The sequence below is a fragment of the Oenanthe melanoleuca genome, chromosome 3 (assembly GCF_029582105.1).
Source record: "Oenanthe melanoleuca isolate GR-GAL-2019-014 chromosome 3, OMel1.0, whole genome shotgun sequence".
Taxonomy (NCBI): Eukaryota; Metazoa; Chordata; class Aves; order Passeriformes; family Muscicapidae; genus Oenanthe; species Oenanthe melanoleuca.
The window spans coordinates 68,284,247-68,310,279 of NC_079336.1; the positions used below are offsets into that span (position 1 = coordinate 68,284,247).

Below are 26,033 nucleotides of genomic sequence, written 5' to 3' on the forward strand. Positions count from 1 at the left end.
GCATGCCAGAAATCCAAGAGGTACTAAAGCAGGATTGCCATCTGGGGATTGAAAGCCCACATCCTCACTTCTGTAGGGTTTGCCTGAGAATGTGCAGATGGGCAATGTAGCAGGCATCCAGGCATTTCTGAGGAAACAGGAAAACACCTACTCTCTTCCATGACCTTCACATGCCTTGCCTGTTCACAGGTATTTTCCTGACTGCTAATCCAGGAGCCAGTCCTGCTGGTGGTACTGTTGTCCCTGCCTGATCAGAATTGCAAAAGGAAATATTTCTCTGGCTGGTGATACAAACCACATGTAACAATTCTAGGAAATTCTGATTGTCAAAAATAGATCTACTTCTTAAGAAGTAAACTATATGAATTAAAAAGTAGTCCTCATTTTATTCTCCAATTCAGGAAATGCCATGAGGTGACACAAGTTTTTCAATTATTAATGCCTGAAAAGAGGAAAGCTGATTCCATGTCAGACACCATCAGATAATACTTTTGCCAGAGGATGTTATTACAGTTTTAGGCTAAATATATAATATAAATAACCTGTCTTCTGCTATATAAAAAATCTCTACTGGCTGGAAGCAATTATTGTGAGATAATACAGGGAAGTTTGCCAGCTGGGCTTGTTACATTTTCTAGCTCTACATTTATAATTTACATTAGTGCACAGCACTATCCTTGAGCACAGCCAAGGCTCTGCTGCTCTATTCATGAACTCACTTTACATATCAGTGGCAAAATTATAAGGCTGAAGTAAACCATGCAGTGAAGTAATCTAAACCAAATCCTTAGAAGATATTAATTTCCATTCAGGAAATAAGCACCACCTTTAAGTGGACCACATTCAATATGAGTGAGTTATTATTCCAATTATTCAGCCAGCTTTACAACTTGCCTGTGGCTCAATGCCAGCATTTTGCTTAGCAGACTAATGAAAATTTGATTATCAAAGGCACCAGGTCAGCTGCACACACAGTGGCACTGGGGGCAGGGAGCAAGCTGCAGCAGCCACCTTGGTCAGACACAGGGCCAAGGAATTGTCCATTACCTCATTTTATTCTGTCAGTAATAAAATTAACAAATAATGCTCCAAACAGCTATCTGGGCCTAAGAACAGCTGGATGTAGACCCAGTTTTGCCCGTCCCAGTGATCTGCAGAGAAGGGTAAAGTGTGGGAGAGAGTGTCCTGCTGAGCCTGCCCTGGGACAAGGGATGTTCATGAAGAAAGCTGTCATCCCTCCTGTGCCACAGGTGTTTATGAGGGAAGGCAGGGCACAGGGAAGGAGAGGGAAAAAACCACTTCTACAATTTTTATTCATTCTTGGATCAGCAAGTTGCAATGGCATTGGAGGTGAAATCCAAGGGAAGCCAGTGACAAAATCTAATAGGCAGATCATAGGACCAGACTTCTACAGAGAAAACTGCCCCTTACCATTAACAGATTGTCAGCAGCCTCAGAATACAATTGGGAAGGTTGTTATAATGTCACCCATATTTTCTTGGTTTGATCACAGAAAACTGGAAAAATCTCTTTGGGAGCAAATGTCTGGATGGAGATAAGGCTGCATTTGCAGTTCATGGCTCCTGTGTGATTTGCTGTGGAAAAGGCTAAATATGGCTCCATTCAAAATGCTGAAGTTATCCCCTGGGAAACATTCTCTCAGTGAAATGAAAGTCATGGAAACTGTGAGGATGCCTGCTTTTAAATGGCTATGTGATAATGGAAGTTTTGTTTCCCCTTTCACTTTTGTTTCCTTATTCCTTACATGATACTTATTTTAGAGCAAATAAAGGAACAGGAGCAAAAGTGTTTGCTTGGCTTTTTGAAGTTGGACCAAATGCTTTGTCTACAGCAGAGATGGGACTCTGGGGTGGGGAAAGGTTGTTGCAAGGCTCTGTCAGCTGCTGTGGCTAGATGCCACTTCTGACTGCCAGGCTCTGGGCAGGAGTCTGGCACCTGGGAGGGCAATGTTGTAGAGGGAAGATCCACTGATTTGTGCTTCTTATCCATCTGACATATGCCAGAACTCTGCAAAAGCAGGATTTGTACTAAATAAATTTGGGTTCCCAATTCAAAGCCTGTAAGTTAGGATATTTGTCTGTCTTATTGGCAGCTCATGGGAGGACATCAGTCTTCACAAGGTCTTTTGACAGCCTGAAAACCTGAGTTACCTTCTGGAGGTTCCCATCTCTTTCAGCTGATTGCAGAGGGAACCAAGGAAGGTCACCTTCCTCAGCTTAGCACCCCAAACTGTGGGAGATGACTCTGGGCAAACAGAATTGCTGTGATTCAGCCCTTGGGGAAAATAACCAGAAAAGGAGAGAGTGGTGCATATGGTTTGGCAGAAAGGAAGAGGGAAAAGCAAGAGAAATAGGGAAGGCAAAAGAGAAAAAGAGTAAGAAAGAGATAGGAATGAATGTGAGCTTTAAGACAGAAAGTAACTGCCAAAAAAGGGAAATAATGGAGAGACTATGGGGCTCTGAGAGAGTAGTATCTGAGAGATCAAGCAGAGGAAAGTCAAAAGCAGAAGAGTGACAAGCCTGAGCATCCTGTGGAGAAGCTCATCCCTGTGCCTTGGCAGAGGAGCAGCAGCTGCCCAAGGCCACCAGAGTCACTGGCTCAGCCACTCCCAGGGCCTGGGGGGAGCCCTGCAAGAAGGACACTGCAGCTTGCTTTGTCAGGGTCACTCTGGTGAGTGATGGCCCTTCTGCCATTCCTGGTAACAGCAGAAATTTAGCCCTTGGTAGTCAGCAGCCAGAGAATGGAACTGTCTTTTCCTCATACAGCACTGCTCATCAGACACATAGCAGGGTTTCTGACATGTGGTACCAGCAGGAAGAATTTTTCAGATTTCTGTTTTCAATTCTCTTTTAGACATTAAATAGTTGGCAAATTATTCAGTGCTTTTTCCTTGCTCTGCTGCCCAAATTACCTCAGCACAACCAAGGTAACATAAGCACAGAAAAGCCTTCAAATATATTCAGTGGGTACTGGAAATCTCTGGAAACACTTTTGGTTTAATTGTTAAATGTCTTTCATACTTACGATGTACTTGGAAAGTTACACAGATCTGCATGCTGTACAAATCCAGTAATTAAAAGTCACTTACTGGTTCATAACAGCAAATATACTGCTGAATGACAAAGTTAAGTATGGTTAATACAAAATAATGTGGAAGACATTAGCCAGTGTATTTGCTTTGATAGAGTCTATTATCTTTAATGGAGTTTTTACAATTGTGCACACATGTGTACCTGCTGTGAAGACATCAAATTACAAATAAAACTCTGGTAAAGCCAAGCCACAACTTAACTATTTAGACCACTGATAAGAGGACCACCCTTGCAGCTGGATTAAGTACTGTAAAACACAGTGAGATGCATTTTCTCTTTGAGAAACCTTCCTGATCACCACGTGGTGCTGCGAGGAAGCATTCCTGAGGGCAGCCTGCACATCTGGGAAGCCAGCTTCCAGGCTGTGGTACAATGTGCCCAGAGCTGCAGCGAGATGCCGAGGGAGGCACAGAGGAAATTCCCACAATTGCCTGTTTCCCTGTGATGCACTGAGTGACTGAGCGATCACAGGCCACAACTAAATTACAGCCGTGAGTCACAGAGTTCAAAACAAGAGCATCCACTAATTGTTTCGTGGAAGAGGCTCAGGGAAGTCTGAAGAAGGATTTTGTAGGATATTCTTTTACTCATTGGGAGCTTTGGAGTCTTCTGTAGCAAAGCCAGCCTTTCTGATCTGAGAGTTTATTTTAAAACTCATAGCCTGGGGAGGGCTGTGTTCCAAGGCTAGATATCCATCCCTCATGGGCAGCTTTTTCTGCTGTGGAACAGCTTTGAAGCTGTCTTCTGGAATTCTCAGACACCACCAGATGGCAAATGAGGAGGGGATAAATAGCCTTGTTCTCAGTCTAGCTGCCCCATCAGCTCTGAGCAAATGTTTTGACCAGTTTGAGTAAGATTTGTTCACCTGCATTTCAGGAGTTCAAGGCAGGAAGATGATCTGTAATTTCCATTTGACAAATACCTCTACCCCCAAGCCCCTAGACTTGGATAAGATGTCTCAATGATCATCCTCTGAGCCTTGCTCAGTGGGGCTGTAGAGCCACACACAAAGGACATCCATCCACTGGCAGATTGCTCTGGTGAGCTGGTCACTGAGGATGAAGATGGCTTCCACAGTGCTTATTACCACAGGTTACAAGCACACTGCAAGTTTATGGCTTGGGCTGCCTCATGGCTGTGTTCTGGCCCTTCCCTGCCCCTTCCTGACCACTGCCCCCAGCAAGATGCTGCAGTCGAGACACACACAACACACTCACTTTTACAGTGCTGAGTCCCTTGAGTTCTTTGGCCTATGCCTTGGAAAAAAATCTGCTATCCCTTCTGGGTAACTCAGCTCCTCCCTAAATGCTCTTGTCCCTGATTTGCCCAATCATGTCATGTCTCTCTCCCACAGCTTCACCTCTATTGTGCTCCAAGTTACTGGGATCCAGTTTTCAGAATCCAGGAATGCAGAAAATAGTCCTGGATCCAAAGTGCACTAGTGGGATAGAAAGGTCTGCAAAAATATTTCAGTGTAGACTGGGTTTCAATGTACTCATTTCTCTGGATAATTCAGATTTGTGGTCTCCAGCTAGTCAGTTGGTAGCTCTAGCTTTTCCTTACTGCTGCTCTGTCTTTGAGACATGAAGTCTCCTCTCATTCTTGCCATCAACTTTCTGCTTCCACATACCTTCCTAAGACAGGAAAGGATCACAGAAATCTTGTTTTCTGAGCTAAGTCTTATTCAGTATCTCAGAACTCTTTACAGTTCTTCATTACAGATCAGAGCTAACCAAGGCTCAGTGACTCACTTGTCTGGAGTCATGTTCTTTTCTAAATTCAGTCCCAACCTGAAGATAAAAAAAATCAACAGAGGAAGCAGATGAATCAAAATGAGATATGCAGTTTGGTGGAGAAAAGACCTGTGAAGGCAGATTCACTTGGCAGAAGCTCAGCTGGGGGGTTCAGAGGCAGGCAGGAAAGACTTTATGCAGATACAGTGATTTCTTCCCATTGAGATTATATGGACATAAAACATGTTGTGCTCAAGAGCTAAGGTCCCTTGTAAACCCCTCTATGTATGATTTCATTATGATCTCACCTTTGTATTTTTCTGAGTGAAGAAATTGAACAGTGGCTGCTTCTGGACCTGTCTTCCATTAAGGGCTCTCTTGTGGAGAAAGGTCCCTGCTGTTGGCAGGAGCTAGGCTTCTTTGCATTTTTCTTCTACCTGAATTTTTATTTTATAAAGAGGATAAACTTTTTTTTTCCATTGACAAAAAGAAGGTGGAAAATAACTAGCCTGGGAAAGTGAACAGAAATTAGACACTTTTTGCCAAAAATTGGAAATTTTCCATGTTTCGCACTTGCATGTAATGCAAAGTCCATTTGGAATAAAGGTACTTGCCAAATTATTAGCAGGAAAGAGAGTTAGCAAAGTGATCAGCCAGGATTCAGAAGGAGCCCAAGTTAGTGGAAAACTATCATGCTTGGGGAGTGTTTACTAGAATAGTAACACTTATGGCCTTGTATTACAAACAAGAGCTTGGTCTTAGCTGTCTAAAAAACCCATTGCATTACTGCCAAGTCATTAGCTTACAAAGCTCCAGGCCTTGTCTACACACAAGCCTGCCATCAGTTTAACTAAAATCACTATTTAATCCATTTAGAGCAATCAGCACAACCCTTTTTTTGAGTAACCAAATTAACTTAAATCAATACAAGCCTGTTGCAAACAGAGACAAACAATTTAGGGACATCATCATCATCAAAACCTGCATTAGCTCAGGCAGTGCAAGTTTTGTGGTGAGGCAGGAGCTCAGTCAAGCCAAGGAGATGCTGCCATGGCTCTTTTTGCAGCACAGAGCTGTGCCTGAAGCACATCCAGCAGCAGCTTTGAGCTGAGGTGCCCAGGTGGTCTCTTCTGTCCTGTGCATGGTCTGGATCCCCACAGCTCCTCTGAGCCATGCCCTGCTGTGCTCAGGAGCTGTGGCTGCCCTCACCCTGTCCTCTTCCAGCCCTGAGCCCTGCATGACAAACCCAACCAGTTTCCTGGGGAAGCTTGAGGGCAAAGGTTTAAAATATGGCTTGCTCCTTTAAACAAGAAACCTTGTTTAAACTCTATTCTCCAGTGCTGAAAAATATGAGAGTGTAAGTACAGGCACAGCCCTTTTGGACACCACGCTCCTTCCCAGTGTTTGCAGCTGCCTGGGCAGGAGACCAGGTCTCCTCTCCAGAGACCTCCTACCCCCTTCTGCTGGGAGACAAGGAGGAGAGCACCAGCAGCAGCAGCTGGCCAGGGCACAGGCTGTTCCCCCGGGCTGTGCAGGGCTTGGCTGCAGTGCTCAGCCCCTGCAGGGGCTACCCAGAGCTTCCCCAGGGCTAAGGGAGGGGCAAAGCTCTCAGCAGGGCCACCCTCCAGCCAAACACTCACCTGAAAGGAGCCTGGGCCCCAAGGGGTCTCAGGGGGCTCCTCAGCTCGGTGTTTGCTGAGTCAACAACAGTGAGCAGTGGCTTTTGCCCAGCCCCTCTTCCAGCCCACTTCAGCTTTCAGCCCACACAGCATCCACAAGTGAGGAGTTCCAGGTCTCCATCCACTGTGCAAGGCACAGCCCCTGGGCTTGCTCTGAGTCAGGCTGTGGCCAGCTCCAGCTGATGGTGTCTAATTCTTTTATGAGTAGTTGCTCATGGCACACATAACTCTGTAGGCCTCTATTAAACCCTCCCTTATCCAGCCCACTGGAACTTGCAGAGTTTCCTTTCATAGAGAAATCATTCCCTACCTTCAGTCATCCTTTCTGCCGTTCTCTGGACCTTTTCCAGTTCTGCTATATCCTTTTTGAGATAAAGGATCAGAGTCACGCTCAAAAGCAGGTGCCCAGGGATTCAGACAGTTACATCTATACAGCATATCCTTGCTTTTATCCCTAGTTATCAAAATTCCTAACATAAGACTGATTTGGGTTTGGCTTTGTTGTTGTTGTTTTTTTTTTTTTCTTTTTGACAATCATTGAATTCATATTTTCTTGGAAAAAAATCCCAATATTTTGAAGGAGGTACATGGGGATTATTTTTCCCTATCTATTGGTTCACATCTAGCTGCACTCAGTCTCTTTCCCCATCCTGTCACTCTGCAGGTCTGTATTGCTCTTCTGTACATTTTTTGTCACCTGGTGCCTTTACTACAGTGGATATATCACTGTGAGCAAACTTCTTCACCTCACAGCTCACTTTCTTTTCCATGTCTTTATGTGTATGCACTGTATGTGTGCACAGGGCAGCAGGAGGGAAGTGCACAGGAAATGAGGCAAAAATCCAAGTACATACTTAGCTATCAGTTATCCCATTTTCAGGTAATGCATCAGCAAACATCCATGGTAACATCCTACAGTAAAATGTGACTCCCAAAAGCAAAAGAGACCAGAATCAGAAAAGCAGGGCCACAGGCAGGCCAGGGAAGGGCTGCTGAGTTTCAGACACCTTCATAGCTGCCTATCTCTGAGTTTTCCTGCTGCCCAGAGGGAGCATCAGGCTCAGCTCTGAGAGCTCCTGATGAGCTCAGGGAGCTCCTTGACCTCCCTCAAGGCTCAGGCTGTGAGCTCTGACCTGAGGTGAAGCTGCAGGATGTAGCTGCAGAGTTTCAGCAGCTTAGGGATGGCACTAACTTCCCTGCTGAAACTGGGGATTTCAAACTCTTTTTACTGAAGACATCACCTGGAATCTCACTGGAGTTTATCATGAAGACTGAGAGGACTCAAACTGTCTCTGACTTTTATACATGTGCATGTTGGGTCCCGAGCATTCAGAGGTTCACAAACGAAATCTGTCTTTGTTGAGCTGTGTCAGAAAAAGACGGAAATCCCTCTGAAACCTGTGATCTTCCACAGGCAAAGGAACTGCTCTGAAACAAACCAGCATCTCCTTCCTCCCGTGGCTGTAATCCAGAGAGCAGTTTACATTAATGAGGTATCTGGCCCCCAGCTAAGCTAACAAAAGCCAAAGTGCTCAGAGAGGACTGTGACAATATAACATAAAGCAGGACTAATTTTGTTCTGCAGAATGCCTGGGTAGCAACAGATGTCTACAGCCATGTGTCCAGACACACCAGCCTCACCTGATCTTTTCCAGTGTGCCAGCCTCCACCCTGGAGCTGGGTACAGGACAGGCAGGAACTGTGGGTGTTACAACAGGACATCTACCCTGTTCTCTGGCTTTCAGTCCCAGAGTGGGTATCCTGTGAAAGGTACCCTGTGGGAGAAGGACCTAAAATTACCTTTGAATGACCTTTAGAAGAAGAATCTCCAAGGTGACAGTGCCACCATTTCTAAGTCTATTGAAACAATTTTTTAAGTGATTGTTATCAATGCCTTTCCACTGGGGCAATCCAAGTGATGATTATTGTCTGTGTTATCCCCTTTAAAAGTCTGATGCTTCATCATCCCTCTGCTGTGGTGCATGCCAGGTCTCTCCTGGCCTGGGACACCCCTGAGCTGCACAGGGCAAGGGAGAGACAAAGGCCCAGGACAACACAAGGGACCCAATCACCTTTGGCATTAACTGGGCAATGTCCCAGGGCTTGACCACCAACCCCAGCCCCCTTCTGTTCAGGGAGCACAGCACAGCCTCTTCTTTTATCCTGCAGTGAGTTTGGAGCCTCCTGTGTTTCCACCTGAGGGGTTTTGTGACAACAGTCAGGGCAGGGAAGCATGCAGGCACATTCACACATGTAGAAGAATTTGATTTTATACCAGGACTGCAAAAGGCTTGCATTTTCTTGTATAGGTAGCATGATTAGAACATAAATTAAGGAATTTAGGACTCTGGTCTATAAATCCTTATAGCACTGGTACTCCTTCAAAATACTAGTTCAAATACAAATGTTTGTATAATTCACAAGAACACACCTGTTCAAAGTTTCTCATGGTTTATTATTTATCTGTCTTCAAAACATACACATATGATGAGATATAAAATAAAAATATTCTATTCTCTGGTATTCCCCAGATTTCCAAATAGTACAGTATGCAGAGATTAAAAATTATTACTATCAGAGACCTACCTCAGTCTAAAAATGAAATTTACATCACATCACAAATTGTGTTTATAAGCCCTTAAAGAGAAAAGAATAAACATGTAACTCACAGCCAAAAGCTTGAGCACTCCAAAGTCTGGACACTAGGTGGCAGAAAAATTATATGTTCTCCAGTAACTGACAAATCTTTCTAGTATCATCCTTCTAGTAAGAAGGCAGGCCCAGGGAAGTTATAGTATGTATCTCAAATAAATTGCAGGTTTATAGCTGCTCTGCTTTGCCTGATCAGTTCAAATGAGCACAGACCCTGTTAAAGTTGTTTTTTTCACTCCTGGAAAGCAACATTTCTCCAACAGCCCATCAACCAGGAGCCATTACAGGCAGAGGCCATGCTGAAAAAGCAGGAAAAAAGGCTTGGGATGGAGGCAAAGGAAACAGGTGTGAGCACACATCCTGCCCACACCCTGCCCTCCTCTTTGTGCCCTCCAGCAAAGATATATAAATCATAAATACAGTAACTAATAAATGCAAAATAACAGCCATCAGGACTCTCTGAAGGCTGGCAGGAGGTTCTGCATCAGTGTTTCCAGCACCATCCCCTGCTCACTGGGCATGTGTAAATGCAGGCATGTGGCAGGGCACAGCCATGCACATGCAAGTGACTGTGGCATTTTGGTGGTGCAGCTTCTGGCCTTGGCTGGCTCTCAGGAGCACAAGGAGCTCAGGCTCACATTGGTGGGAGCAGGGCTGGAGGTTAAACAGTCACAGCTTATTGCAGGCTCCTGGCTGATTTACTGTATGGCCTGACACAGCTCCATCTTACTCACCTTCTCTCACAGCCCTGGCATCTGCTGCCTGACACCTTCATTTCCAGTACGAGGTGCAAAGTAAAACACACCTACCAACTGCCCTTGCTGCAAGGAGAAAAACAGCCCCCCTCCCTCCTAAAAGGAGACTCCCAGGAATTAATGTTCCCATGACATCCAAACCCCAGAACTGACCATTCAAGCACATCCTTCGCCACCCTGGGGCCTGTCCCTGATCACCAAAAGGCTCATTTTAACCAAAACCTGGGCAATTTCCAAACCAGTATTTTCAGCTTCTCTTGCTGGAGTCATCTGAGGAGAGGACTTTAAGGAAGAGTTTAATGGAACTAGTAGGACCTTTCTGGATTAAAAGGGACTTGCAAACTTGCAGGAAAGCTCAGGGCTGTGGCACAAGTGCCCAAAGCTGGATGCACCCCAAAACCTGCACTGCACCTGTAGCCAAGCAACAGTTTATGATGGGCTCAAGAAGTCATCTGACCTATTGTGGCAGTGGAGGAGTAGAGCACACACAAGAGAGTCTTTCTTTAGGAGGAATGAACATCTGCATGACACAAAAACAACAACATCAGAGGGAAAAAAAAGAGAGGATGAGCCCACATGTCACTGGTCTGCAAAATCCAACAGTGGAGGCTCAGAGTCCAGCCCCCCCAGTGGCTGAAGGGACACCAGAGCCAGCCTGCCTGGCCTGTGGGAGGAGCTGAGAAAGGAACCATCACATCACTTTTGGCCAGCGTTCAGGAAGGCACCGGCTGGCTCCAGGAGAAGTCATCAGCAAGTCCCTTCTGCCACATTCTGCAGATGGGCCTTTCAAAGGGATGATGGGGGAGGTAAAACCAGGTAGAATTTGTGGGAAATCATACTCCTCAAAGACAACCTTCCTCAGAATTGGAGAAGAAACTTCTTTCATGTTTGTAGGCAATTTTCCTTGGCTCGTGATGATTGCAAACCGCAGAATACCCAAGGTTTGCTCACCTGCAAAAGCAACCTGAGATATGCCCACCCAGGCACCCATCCTGGCACACGGCACCACGGCTGCCGTGGGACAGACGCACCAGGCCTTATCCGAATGCAGGAACACCAGAGCTCTCCCCTCAGTCACAGCACCCTCCCACATTTGGAGGTGCAAGCGACAACCCTACCTAAGAAACCGACCCTTCCTCTTCCTGCATGGACACATTTCACCCCAGGATTCCAGCTAGACACGGAAAGGACTGAACCATGGGATGGACATGGGCAATGGCTCAAAAGAACACTACAGCCTGGGAAAGGATAAGTAAAGAAAGGGAAGAAACAGAGAGGGGTTTGAAGCAGCAATGCCAGCGAAATGGACAGGTAAACAGCACACAAGGGGAAACTGTGGTCACCGTAAGCATTCCTTTATGTTGAAAACTGTATCTAACCATGTCTCTGACAGCTGCAGAAGATGGCAATTCAAACATCAAGGTTTGTGGCTACCAGTGTGGGAGTGAAGGGAATGTGAATGGGAAGCTGGGTCATATGGGAACTGAGAGCTTGTTGCTTAGCGATAGCATGACTGGAAGCCTGCAAACCCTGCTCAGTCCAGGACCTGCAGGTTCTCAGCTGCTCAGGAAATCAAATTTCCCTTATTTATGGCCCAAGGCTAGATCAATGCATTGGGGACCTTGTGGTAATTTTAAATTCAGTTCCTTTGGTCAACTCCAAGTCTCTCCTAAAGCTGAGTCACTTGGTTTCAAAGTGTTGTTTCCCACTTCTTGCAGGGCTGTCTTCCTGTCCCACGTCCTCCCCAGTCCCACCCTCCTTGCATGTGCACCCGCTGTCCCGTGGCTCAGCCTGCTCTTCCTCCATGCTGTCCCACTCCTTGCCACTCTTCCCCCCTTTGTCTCTACCTCACTTCCTTCCATTTTGCCTCTCCACTGCCTTCACCCTTCCCAACTAACCCTTTACTGTCACACTGCAGACTTCCATAAGTTTTGACAAATTTCTTTTCTAAAATGAGAAGTGGTAAACCACCCACTACTACACACTGTCTTCTGGTAAAAATCCTGTGACTTTATCCCCTCCCCTTTCTACCATCTTCCTTTTGTTTGTCTTGGCTGACCTTTTGCCTACTCTTAAACTGCAAACTCTTTGAGGGCAGTGCCAGAATCTGGTCTGGATTCTATAAAGCACCTAATATGCTAAATACTATAAAAGGTATGGTTTGTTTTCTTTTTGTTTCTTTCGATTTCTAGTAAGCTCACTGAACAACCCAGTAAGCAGGAGTTTAAGTAGACAGACATATGTGTCTTGTCAACAGGAAGTTTCTCTTGCATAACTTCTCTGGCAGTTCTGGAAAGCTAAATGCGGGTGCCTTTTTCCTCAGTGAAAATTAACAGTCAGGGAAAAAAAAGTGAACCCATAAAGAAAAATAATTTCTGAGAAAGGAGATTCCAGAAAGGCAGATGATTTTTAGCACGCAGAGCTGCCCTTGTGAAACATCTGCTATGACGTAGTCCTGCCCTGGCTGCAGACCAAGCGTATCAATAGCTCCATAGAGTAATGGGATAAGAAATGGGAAAATTGCCATTGCTTGTTTAGCAGCTTGTTTTGCTGATAAATGTCTGTCACTTTTCAAATAGCTACAGTGCAATTGTTTTTTGGGGAAAATATTTCCTTGAGCAGGAGGCTTGCAGGCCATTAGTTACTTCCCATCTGTGCTTTAATACCCCACACATATACTTCGCTCCCTATTAGAAATTATTCACAGCTTTTGCTTATGGGCAGGGGCATGAAGTTTAGAAATCATGTTTGCCATTACAAAAATTTCTCTTGCCTTACCAAAACTTTAAATCTCAAAATTATTAAAACCAGTATGTACTTGTTGAAAGAGCATCTACTTCTAAAGATTGCCGGAGGAAAAAACCTGCTCTTTTTAGACATCTGTAGTTTTACAATAATGAATGACTGACTGTATAAAAACAGGAGCTGACTAAAGTGGTGGCCACTGTGTGCTCGTTCCATGGCTAGAGGCAGAATGTCACTGAGCCAAGCAGTGCAATGTGCTGGAATTCATCTCATCCCTTTTCAAACCGTGCCATGAACATTTTTTCATTCCCCCTGATAGCTGCTAGGACAGACAAGAGACAGACCTCTGTTTAATATCACACACTGTGTCTAATAGTATCTGCTTTCACTTCACACACTTACACTAAACAAGCCATGATTTGCTGTAAATTTAGCGTGCCAAAAGGGACACAACCGCCCTGAGTGACACCCCAAAACTAGTCCTTTCTAGCAACTAGCCTCCTTTCTTTCCCCTCCTCTCATCAGGGGGAAAAAGAAAAAAAAAAAAGGCAGGAAAAAGAAGGTGAGATGTAGGAACATGGGTACTGTTGCAATTTGTTCCAGGGATGTACTTGCTTTGTCATCTAAATCCTTTGCATTTTTTCCTTTCAAGAGATTCACATAAAGTTTCTATCCTAACTAGTTTACAGATGCCACAGAATAAAATTAAGGGAGGAAAAAAAATTCAGCATTAGAATGGAAGTATGAATATAGGAATGGAGCAAAACTTCTAAGTGAAGACCTTCACAGTGGGAAACTTGCACCATAATTTACCACTTCGACTGACAGGCAAAAGGACCAACATAGAGACAGTGACTACTTTTCAAGATTTATTGTAAAAAATAGTATTAAACAATAGGAAAAACTCCACTCCTTGTTCAACCCACCACATATTGCTTTATGTGGAAACAATGGAAAAATTTGACAGAAATATATTTACCCGTTCCTATCTATATATCAGATGATTCCAGCTACTCAGGACACGCTCATGGGAAAAATATTGGCAGTATCACAACATATGGAAGTGGAAATAAAAAACATGCAGTATTTTCAATTGCAGTTGGGAGGCCTATTTCCTGGAGTCTAGAGATCATGTTGTTTTATCTGTTTTCCTTTAGCATTATGTACATTATCAGACTTTCATAACTTCAGACACCAGCATAAAGCCCTGATTTTTTGCCAACAGTGACATACCCTCCTCAAAGATAAATGTGGAAACCAGAATGCCTGCCTTACTTCTGTTTGCAATTTCCTTTCCACAGGAACATGCACATGATATAGTTCCTGCTAACATATATTTAAAGCTTGGCTGGCCCTTTTTCACTTATACCAGTTCAGTCCCACTGGAGGTCCTCAGGGCAGCACAAACAATGGAGAACAGACTTCCAGCACCGCAACACATTTATTCTGGCCAAAAACTGCTCGTCCTAGCACCAAATTACATACTTTGTATGACAATTTCTTTTGTCTACAAACAGAAATATGTCAGATTCTGCATTAAACTGTATTACACAAAAATGTAAAACAATACTTTCCACAGTTATTTTCTGTGGATTTCCTAGCTCATCTCAAAACTGTGAAGTACCAGTGTTAGCTCAAACAGAGCTCAGTTTTAACAGAGACCCAAAATAACGGGTGACAGTAGTATTCACCTGGTGCAATTAGCTTCACTATCAATTGGCAAAAAGTTGACTTATTTTCATACTTTAAAGCACTAATCAGAGAAAACTTGAATTACATGGCACTGTTGAGACCACCCCAGCTTCAAGACGAGGGATGCACTTAACGCACAGGTGCATTGTTGTAGGTATGAGTACAGAACCCAAATACACTGAAAATGGATCAGCAGAAACCAATGGATAATGCTAAACAAAAGCACCTAACCATTTTTTTCCACTGCTGTGCTTGAAGAAAACTTGTACCAACAACAGCTTGAGGTGAGTCACACAAATGAGAGTCAGTGGACTAGAGTGCAGTGGAAATTTTGGTCATTCTGAAAAAAGATACAATGGAGCGAGCAATACAGGAAATTCCATACCAAGAGGCCAAAGTCAAACATTTTTTCTCTTGCACATCATAGAAAGTGTTTTTGGTTACAAATTACCACTGCAAACAGCTTTCTCATAGATAAAACTAAAAATGTCTCTACCTAAAAAGCTCTGAGGAGGGTCAAAACCCCACAAACCGTAACTAAAGAGCCTTCTCTATGTCCTCTTCTCTTCTGAGTAGCAAGAGCCTCCTGATCTTAAGGAAGCCCCTCCTCTTGGTCAATCAATTCCGTTTTGGTGGAGAACACATCAGCCAACATGTGCTTTGGGATTTCAGACCCCCGGACTTTTAACGTGTAGCAGGCATTCTCTACTTTTGCCAGACTCTGTTTCAAGGTGTAGAGCTTCTTGGAGACTTCATAAGGTCCGGTGTTGCCAATGAAAGTAAAGCCATCGTAAATCTGACGCAAGAACTGGCTCAGTTCGAAGGGTGTGTCTATGTCCCCGTTCCCAACGCTGCTGATGCACAGCCGCATCAGCTCTCCCGTCAGATCAGCCACTCCCAGCAGGTAATCCACCGGTGTCACCTTCAGGCTCCACGTATGGGGCTGCTTATCATGGGAATTGGAGGTCTGGGGACAGAATGGAAGAAAGTCCAGTACAGAAAACCATGAGAAAGCCATCTGTAATGGTTCAACTACACACTAACTCATCCAACATAACTGGAAATTTAAAACATTCTGGAAAATTAAACTGCGTGGCATTTTCACATGGTCTGATTTCAGAAGTACTGATCTCCTTCCAGCGTATTTCTACCTGAGATGTTATTTTCATTCTAGCAAGCATGATAAACATAACCTAACTCTACCATCTCTATTTGCAAACAGAATTATCACATCTTTGTAGCAACATTTATCTCCACTTGTTTGGGGTTTTCTTTCATCTGACAGATCTCAACCTGACAGATTATTTTTTCCTAAACAGTCAATCCAAGGTTAGCAAATCAATCAAAAATAGTCTGCATTATGAAAACAAATAATGTAATTTCATAATACTATCTTGAATTTCAAAATATATTCTCTACAAGTAGCCATAGTATTCTCAGATCTCTTTTATATCAACTGAGCTCATTAAAATAGCAAACAAAAATCTTCATGAAGCAAACTCATTACAAAGTTACCCATTTGCTCCAATATCCAAGTTTCCAGTACTTTTTATTGCCATCATATTGGTAACGTAGGAGACCATGCAGGTTTCTTTCTGTTCACTTTTCCCCATAACATGCTATCTACCCAAATTGAGAGATCTGGTCAGAGACATGCACCCTCAGGTTAACAACTTCATAGTTGCTGCCTCTGGTAAAACCAAGTGAATTTAAGCTAAAAATCAGGCTTCTCCGCAAATATCCTACCAGGAGAATAAAGAAAGAATTAGAAGTGCTTTACAGCAGAATCTCTTCAGCAGAAGCAGACTCAGGAATTTATGTAAAGCAGCATTACTGTACACTGCACCTCAACTGCTTGTGCACTTCTATAGATTGCTACCACATCACTGTTGTTCCCTGCCAACAATCAAACTGCACCCAGTTTACCATGTTTGGTGACATAGTTTGTCCCTATGGGCCATTTAGGGCAGGGTAGGAGTACAGGCAAGTCAGGCAAGAAACAGCAGATATGGTATTAGGACTAAGGTATGACAGGACATCAGCTTGTCCTCTGAAAGGAATCAGCTCCAGGAGAATTACAAATGATGCAGCTAAGACATATGCACAAGGCAAATACAGTGCCTCTAGTGACTAGTTCAATACCAGCAATAAGATTTCAGTCATGGAGCTCATCCTGCCTTGAATTTGTTTGTGTCCCCCAACTTCTGCAACATCACTACACACCAGAAGGTCTTACAGTGCCAGGCACTAAAAATCCCTCTGCTACATTTGTTAGCAAGTATTTCACTATCCTGGATCATTCGCCGTATCAGAAAGAGTTCAGTTTGCTCTGAATACAAAGGATGTGAAATTTATAAACTTGCATCCCATGGATTTAGTTTACTACCTATCAGAATAAAAGGCATATTTTGAACAAGTGAGTCAAAGCCCACATGTATATCTAATCCCATTCCACTAACTGGCCTTATTTAATCAGATGCCAAAAATGTGACTAAGCCTGCTCGCTGCATTTCCATCCCAGAAAGATGTTTGTCAATTGAGGAAAGAAAAACTTTTACCATGTTTGTTGTTTCTTCTCTGTCTTCTGCTGTAAATATTAGTTGTTTGTTGATCTCTTCAACACTGATCAAAGATCGTGTTTTGATAAAATACTGAAACGAAACTGCCTCAACATATTCTTGAAGTCCTGCAAAAACAGCAGAAATAAGCTCATGCTTCAAACTTCCCAGCAATAATCCATGCTCACAATTATTTATTTTTTAAGAAATCTTTTAAGTGAGACTATTTGAAGGTTACCAGCAAAAAGTGAAAACTAACATAATCCAGACCAACCACACAGACAAACATGTTCAAGTTTATACTACATCTGCATCTTTCATGCAGAACCTTCTGCAATTTCAATATAAAGCATCATGGTTCTCAGAAACATACTGAAGATCAGCTGCCCACAATGTTCCCAAGAGCTCATACTCGTATTGTTTAATAACTGTATCAGTGTTATAGAGTGGAATCAAATGCACCCTCAGCAGGTTTGCAGATGACACTGAGCTGAGTGGTGCAGCTGACACACCTGAAGGATGGGATGCCATCCACAGGGATGAGGACAAGCTTGAGAGTGGGCCCATGGGAATTTTATGCAGTGTAACAAGACCAAGTGCAAGGTGCTGCACCTGGGTCAGGGATCACTAGTATCAGCACAAGCTGGGGGATTAACAGATCCAGAGCAGCCCTGCCCAGAAGGACTTGTAGTAGATACTTGTTTAAAACTGCACTTCCCTCTTCTTCATTTTGTGAAAATCAGGCTCCTTAAAATATGCAGGTTTGGTGAAGACAAAGCATCAGTTGTTATAAATCACTCTAGACCAAATAAATACCAAATAAACAAACCAGACAGGACTGTGATGTCCAATTAGAAGACCAACAGGTGATCCTGCTTTGGCAGAAGGGTTGGACTAGATCATCTCTAGTGGTCCCTTCTAACCTTAACTGTTCTGTGATTCTATGAATATATACTCTGTCCAAAAGAGCATATATTCTATGAATAACTACCCTGTCCAAAAGAACTTACACTCTAAAATTCAGGCATGCAGGGGGACAAAAGGAGTTGGTGTGTTGGAAAGGGAATAAAAAGGGATAACAAATGTAGCTTGCACCAGATTTGTATGCCATCTACTGCTACCTGCCACAATTATCTCTCTCTACCTGCTTAGCAGATGGTGTTTTATTATGCATTACAGCAAAGGTGAGTTTTAAAAACAAAGAGTTCAAATGTTCAGCCAGATTTCAAAGGTTGTCAGTTTATCCTTATGTGCAGAGAGCAGATTTGGGGGAAGCACGTGAGAAAAGTTCGTAAGCAGAAAGCTGAAGCTGGCACTGCTGGTGGAAAAAAAGGCAGAAACAAAGCTGGAACAAACAGCCACGGCAGTACTAAGCTAAAAAAAGTTGTAGAGACAAAGTCAATGCCTGTGTATATCTGACCCATGAACAGAGAAAGCCCAAAGAGGACATTAAAGGAACAGACACATAACAGAGATGCTTCTAGCAGAGATATTCTGAGCCATTTTAAGGGGATGACTTCACTACAAGAGAAGCAAACAGGTACCATGCTGCAAGAGGGCCAGGATTAGACAATAGTTTTGTCAGTGAGAAAATGAGGATGTAACCAAGGGTACCAGAAGTAGAATCCTGTTTCCATTAGAATAATCTTAATATCCTCAACATACATACTGTACAATACCCTGTACAGTGCCAGGACCTCAGCTTACAGCAATATGCAGGAAGAAGCAAATTTAGACTTCACCTCATCAAAGAAACAGTCTAAATCAAAAAGAAGAGAACATAGATCTGAATAACAGATGAGCATGGAAATACCCAAAAAAACTAGACATAACCTCAAGGGGTAGGAGGCTTTCCACGTTACAATCACAAAAGCATGATAAGTGACCTGCATCTTTTTTTCCTTTTAAATATATATTTCAGCAGAAGCAAATCAGAATGGCAATTCCATTGTAGTACTCTACAGCAGCACTGGGAAAAGCAGAACAAATATGCTCACACTCAACAATGCTGTTTACAAACCAGAACATAAACAGGGAGCTGGCAAGGCCAATTAAACACCATAATTTAATCAACAGAATTCAGGTAAAGCATTCTGGGCACAAGCAATAGAAAAACACTAGATAAAAGCTACTCAGGATCTTTCAAGATAAGTAACTTCAGAGGCTGCAGAGAGGTAGATTTCATCACTCACTCTCTCCCTGACTTACCTTCTGATGTAACAAGACCAGTAATCTATTACGAAACTTTGGCTTTTTCTGTGGATAAGCTGTAAGCTACCAGATAGAGCAGCACTCAACATGACAACATCTGTGAGAACCTCCCTCTGCTATCTGTGGAGAAGACTATCACATATGAAGAATCAACTTGGCACTTTCCACAGCTCTCAGAGAGACCAAATCATCCCTCACACTTTTTGGTAAACAGTTTTCTTGATCAGTCAGATCTTCCACTTTCAACTCACTCCACTGTACTACTTCACACACGTTTTTCATTGTAAGTGTTTATCTCCTCTGTTCTTTTACCTTCATGTACTTTTTTATATGGGCATTTTTATATGTATGTACACACACAGATGTTTGGTTCCTCCTGCCATCCCACCCTAGCTAACATGTTTCAGCCTTGTGCTCCTTCCTTTTGTTTAATACCACCATGTGAATTTTGCACACAGTCTGTTTGCCATTTATTGTTACCTTCTCACAATTAGAGAATCTATCTCCCACTGTTTAGTAAGCCTTACAAAACTCTATTAAAGTTACCATCACAAATAGATTGTTAACAAAACCAGTTTATGACTCCTTCGCAAAAAACATTATTTTTTTTAAATTTATTTTTTAGCAAGTCCTTCTTCCATAAGTAGCTACAATATGACATTTCAATGACCCAAGACCTTGAAATAAGGTATTTCAATGTGCAGGTAGAAGGATGTTTAAACATGTTATGTTTTAGCTTAATGGTAGGACATCCGCTATTTTCAGCAAATAATTCCCAAGGCGAAAAACCCCATTCCATTTCACTACACCATCCAACAATACCTTTCCCCTTATGCTCTTGTTTTGGATTTATTCCAAAATTGGCTTATTTATGGTTTGAGCTGCCAGTAATGGAATACTTTTTAAGACTGCCTTTTATAGGTTTGAATTTTTTTGGAGTAAGAGGACAAAAATACCAATTAAAAACGTTGTATTATTTTTACTAGTACCTCTTAAAATTACAGTTGTAAAGTAAAAAAGAAACTGTTTAAGTATTTTGATATTTTATTACATTTATTCAATATAAATAGCTTGTACTAGACAAGTGACAGTGACCCAGTATAGCAGTCCCCTTGTATGTTTTAAAAATTTATTTTCTACATAAGAACTAGAGAGCTACACTGAGATCTCTTCTTAGCATGTATCTACAAATAAAGGAGATTTTCCTGCCTGAAAGCTGGAGGACCTTTTTGCCAGCTGATATTCAAGACATTTTTCCTTAACTACATATGCAGCTCTAAGAAGACAAAGTAGTTTCCCTAAGAAACTTAGCAAAAAAAATTAGGTCTCTTAAATGAAAAAACTTTTTTAAAGTCATTGGATCACTCAATCCAAGAGTCAAATGAATGTATAAGACATAGGAAAAGCTAGCTCTATTTAAAGAATGAGTAAATAATTGAAATTACTTAATTGCAGGAGACATATTAGGGTAAACAGAACTAATTCCACCCAAGATGTGCATGTATCCATCCCAGAATGACAGATATAATAAGAAATGAAAGTTGCCTTCTAAAATTTTGTTTACTTCATTTCCTCCTTTAAATCTCAGTTCAACAGTTACAAAACAGGTTCGAAGGATTTCATGCTTCTCAGTTGTTAAGGTTAGCAATGCCAGGGCCACCTGCCATCTTCCCAAATAAGCTGCTTCGCTCCCTGTTTCTTCTCAAACTCCTTTTCTTTCTCCTCCTTTGTCGGGCTTCTCTCTATCTTTTTGTTTAGAGAGGAGCCTGTGCTGATGGTTAGGACACAAGCAGACAGACACAAGCCTGTGCTCTCTCACCCACCTCCTCCCCTAAGCCGTGCAGCAGGAATCACAGGCCAAGAGCAGCCACTAGAAAGATGGTAGGAAGATATACCCAGCAAATTTCTTCCAGAATCACAGCATGAAGGGTGGGGCAAATTATTTACAGGGCGAGTCATGTGAAACTACCCACTTGCTGATTCATTACAAAACCAAAACAGCACAGACAAGGCTCTATCTTATCCTCATGTTTAGGCTGGCAAGTTACATTGTCATTAAAAAAACCCAAACAAACAGAAAGAAACATCCCTTCTCTCTCCTTCCCCCCAAAACCAAAGAAATTAACAACAAAAGAAACCCCACCACCAAAACCTAGAAATCCCTGCCACAATCCAGAAAAAAAAAGTCATATTCTTATGGAAATCCCAAACAGAGAAACAGTCCTACAGAATATAGGAAATATGGTAAACTTAAAGAACTTGTTTCTAGAACCACATGGATGAATGAAGGGGAGAACAAGTGAAATAAGCAAACAATTAACTAGGTACAACATCACTTGAAACACGTACACACAATAAGTTCAGCAGTATTAAAACAAGAACTAAAGCCAGTGTCATATTAAGATGAAAGGTATTTCACACCTTAATCTACTCCTTTAAAGTTCACTGCATACTTGACAATGATTCCTAAGATTCAGACATCTTTTTCTGGGCAGAAGGGGTAAAAACTTAAATAATTAAACTTAAACTACAATCAAACCATTTTGTTGATTGTGAGCATGAAGTCAAAGGTTAATTTTATAACATACACTGAAAGAGGATAAAGCCAGCTCTCCTCACAGACAGGAATGCTCTGGACATCCTGTTGCAAAAATGGCTTAAAAGAGTAATTCCAGCCAGGGATGGATCTTATAAAACAGTGCTCACTAATACAAGTACAAATAAAAATACTAGAACAAAAGTCTATATGAGCTTACATTTTCTGAAAAAAAAGTATTTCTATCCACTGAGTAATAATTCAAAAGCTAGGTATGTTTACTATCATATCAGTAAATAACATAATGTAAATTTCTTCTATAAAGCCCTAAATGCTTTGTTCATTTGTCAATTGCTACTTGATACATCCACAACCACTAAGAAGTTCTGTTATATTCTAGCTGCATGTGTTAAAGTGATGTATTTCAGACACTTAAGTATTAATATTGTTTGCATTTTGTTTAAAGTTGAATACACACCAAATTCAGGGGAAAAGGTAATACCAAGATTAGTCAGTTTTCCCAAAAAACCCAGAAACAAATATAAGTTCCCTATGAGACAGGTGCCTGTGAGTGTTTGTTAAATTATTTCTCCAAACAGGCACAAAAACCCTTCAAAGAACTGCAAACAATATTTTAATCTTTCATTGCAGAGAACAGGTAATCAGGCCTCTTTTAATATTGTTATTAAAAACACATGGACATATGACAAATGATAGGCCTTTTTGCAGATGAGTGAGAAATTAACAAACTTTTATTTTGCTTCTACTTGGGGAGCTGAGGGATGTACCATGGTTACTTTTGTAATCAAGGTTTTTGTTCTGAAGTTTGGGGTTTTATTCCAACTCGCCAGCCCCAAATGTAGTCATTCTGAAGAGCACCCAATGTTTTTACATGAGTTCTTAAAAAAAACTATTCCTGTGACAAGTAGTCTTCCTAACCGCTTTGACTACCCTCAATTGCCTTCATAATTAATATAGTTTTAAAAGTCATTCAGTCAGACAGCAATTTTACACTACTGACAGCCTTGAGGGCAAGTGTTCAAGATACCAAAGAAAGGAAGCTCTGACTCAGCCAGGATGTTCAATGATCAAAGAAAGAGCACCTAACACAACACAGCTTCTGCAGTTCAAAACACAGTGAAAGTTCTTCTTGAGGTGATGCTGCTTCCATGCAACACACCCAACTCACAAGCACATCAGAACAAATAGTGGCCATTTATCCTCATAAACACAGATCTGTGAGATGGTACAAAGCTACTTCACCACTTGCCAACCTTTATTTCTCCCCACATGACTGCAAAACAAAAACCGAACCACAATGTGCTACCCGGTTGTTTCTTGGAATGGAGTTCCTCTATGACACATTCTCCTGTGTGATTTTAAATAAACAAACAAAAAAGCGTCATAGGTCCTTTTTTTTTAAGCTTTTCTTATGTTCCAGCTGCACTTGGTTCCTGCAAAAGCTGGAGAGATATTGGTCTGTGAATGACTAATGTCAATAGCTGCAGGGTTGAAAAAGAATTCCTGAGCCAGAGCACAAGGTCTCCTCCATTTGCCAGCTATGAAACTGAATTAGAAGACAAACTGAATTAAAAGACAAACAATGTCAGGTTGTCATGTGAGTAACTGCAGTATTTGTTATAACAGTACAGCAGGACTTTAGGACAGTTAGGTCTTAAGTCAGAAGCAGAAAAGGACAATCTTTGTGATCATGATGACCCACAGCATACCTCTTTAGAAGACTACACAGCTTCTCTTATGGATTTCTGCTGCTCTGAACAGCTCCTGCTGAATTTACATCTCATTCAGGAATGAGCTCATAATCAATTCTCACATAGTGCATGCCTAGTTTGTTCATGCCAGAATTTGCATTCATGTTTGCAGGTTTGTTTTAATTTTTTGTGTATGGACATACAAAACCTGCAGCAGAAAATAAAAAGTGAGAGGCTTTGCAGTTTCTGTTTTTTCCCTCTCCTTAGAAGAACTTAGGAAAAAAGGCATGGACCAAAAATAAGAAAAAGAACTGAAGGTATCAAATTTCAAATCGGCAATTTGCAGAATGAGTAACCAAACCAGTTTGATCAAGTATGGATATGAGTTCAGAGAAACACAGAAAGTAACAAAACAGAAAGAAATTAACAAAACTGTATCTGACAATCGTAATCTTATTCACTGCAAATGCTGTTAATTCTCCAGTATAATCAGGAAACTTTGTTTCCACTTCTGGCATTTTACCCCTCACCTACAACAGCAAGAGATTAATTCTTCAGTTACATCCTGTTCCTGTGTTACTGTGTTTTCCCACCATCTTGCATAAACCTGATTGCTTCCTTCAGGGTCAGCTTTCCTTTCAAGTTTTAGGTGTATTTAGGTCTTATCCTGGGTGAGACATTTACAATTCATGATACCTTCCTCCTGCAGTACAAAGCTTTTCCTTTCTATTACCAACCTAAAATTAAATATGCCATCTATTTTAATTCCAGTTTTTAAGCTCTCTCAAGAAAAAAAAACAAACAGGTGTTCCTGATGTTCAGAACAGTATATTGATATTATATCCTTGATACTATGTACCTTGATATTATTTCACAAACACACGTGTGTTTACAAAGGTAATAACAAATAACAATCTGAGTATGTTATTTCCATATTTTGAGTTAAAAAGCTAAGAAAAAAAATCCAAACAAACACCAAAACAAACCACGTAAACACACAAATCATTATGTGCATAGCTCCTTTAGTTTGCATTCTAATTAAATCCTTCATACAACACCCAAAAACATGTTACTTAAATCATCAGTAATCTAAACCTGGCCTGCTTGGACAGACCCCACTCATCTCCAAAGCATTTCTTACAGCATCCTGTCATACACTGAAGTTAAAAAGTGGCACTCTAGTGCAACTGAAGTATTTCCTTTTCATCCACACAGACTTAACTAGCCTGGTCCAATTCAGCAATGCAGTTTGTTGCAGTATCTTACACGCCTAAAGTGACTCTAAATGGCATAAGGCAGGAGACAGAAATAAGCTCCATTATACCAATCTCCCAGAACACAAACAGTGCCTGCACAAGATAAATGATGTGTTAGACTGCGTCAGTGCTGAACTTTTACTCAGAATTTCCTGCATCATCATCAGCAGAAGCAGTCACAGAGCAATAGTTTTGACAAGGTGTTGACATTTTACAGCCTCATCATCTAATCCTATTGAGAGCAAGTGCAGACATGATAAACAGCTAATGAGCTTCCCTGTGCACACCATCCACTTGCCACTGCTGCAAGCACAGGCACACAGCAAAGGTCAGCCAACAGTGCCTCACTTGCACTACCACCATCAGCCCATGCCACTCCACTTAAGAAGCTTCAGAAGAATTATGGGCTCCCCATTCAGTATTTTGTCTTAAGTCCTCAAATAGCTAGAGATTTCATTTAACAAAGTCATGTTAAAAAGGTACTCCATTCAACCCCACACACTGCCAGCTAATCGAGCAGTCCTTAATTTTCCCTCTGCATACACAAGTTTTGCATTTATGCAGAGCAGATTTAGAACATGCTTTGAATAATTACATACATCCTAACATAGAATCATAAAATATTTCAGTTTGGAAAAGACTTTTAGGATCAACGGAGTCCAACCACTAACACAACACTGCCAAGTCCACCACTAAACCTTGTCTCTAAGAGCCACATCTGTATGTCTTTTAAACACTTCCAGGGATGGTGACTCCATCACTCTCCTGGGAAGCCAGTTCCAATGCTTGATAACCCTTCCCATGATTAAATTTTTCTTAATATACTATATAAACCTCCCCTAGAGTGACTTGAGGCAATTTCCTCAGGTCCCATTTCTTGTTACATTGGAGAAGAAACCATCCCCCAGCTGTTTGCATTCTCCTTTTAGGTAGCTGTAAAGAACAATGAGGTTCCTACTGAGCCTCCTTTCCTCCAGGCTAAACCTCCAGCTCCTTCAGCCACACCTCAGCAGACTTGTGCTCCAAACTCTTCACTTGTTCCACTGCCCTTCTCTGGACACACTCCAACACCTCAATGTCTTTCTTGTAGTGACGGGTCCAAAACTGGAGACAGAACTTGAGGTGCAGCCAGTGCTGAATACAGGGGGTCAATCACTGCCCTGGTCCTGATGGCCACACTGCTGCCAAAATGCCACTGGCTTTCTTGGTAACCTGGGCATGTACTGGGGATCATGTTCAGCTGCTGTTGACCAGAAACTCCAGGTCCTTTTCTTGTGGGCAGTTTTCCAGTTACTCTTCCCCCAGCCTGCAGCACTGTATGGGGTTGTTGTAGCCAAAGTATAGAACCCTACACATGTGGAAGAGCACTTCCTTCTTGTCTTTAAGTTCCA

General features: G+C 42.0%; 1 protein-coding gene across 2 annotated transcripts in view; it reads right to left on the minus strand.

The window, feature by feature from the left end:
- Positions 1 to 13,533: 13,533 nt before the first annotated feature.
- The window catches only part of TSNAX (translin associated factor X), a 55,099-nt gene continuing 42,599 nt past the window's right edge, over positions 13,534 to 26,033 (minus strand). For both annotated transcript variants that reach the window (XM_056487136.1, XM_056487135.1), the window contains exons 5-6: positions 16,928 to 17,055; positions 13,534 to 15,336 (exon numbers count right to left, since the gene is read on the minus strand). In XM_056487136.1, coding sequence (XP_056343111.1) covers positions 14,962 to 15,336; positions 16,928 to 17,055 — 503 coding nt within the window. In that variant the 3' untranslated portion in view covers positions 13,534 to 14,961. The remainder of the gene's footprint in view (positions 15,337 to 16,927; positions 17,056 to 26,033) is intronic.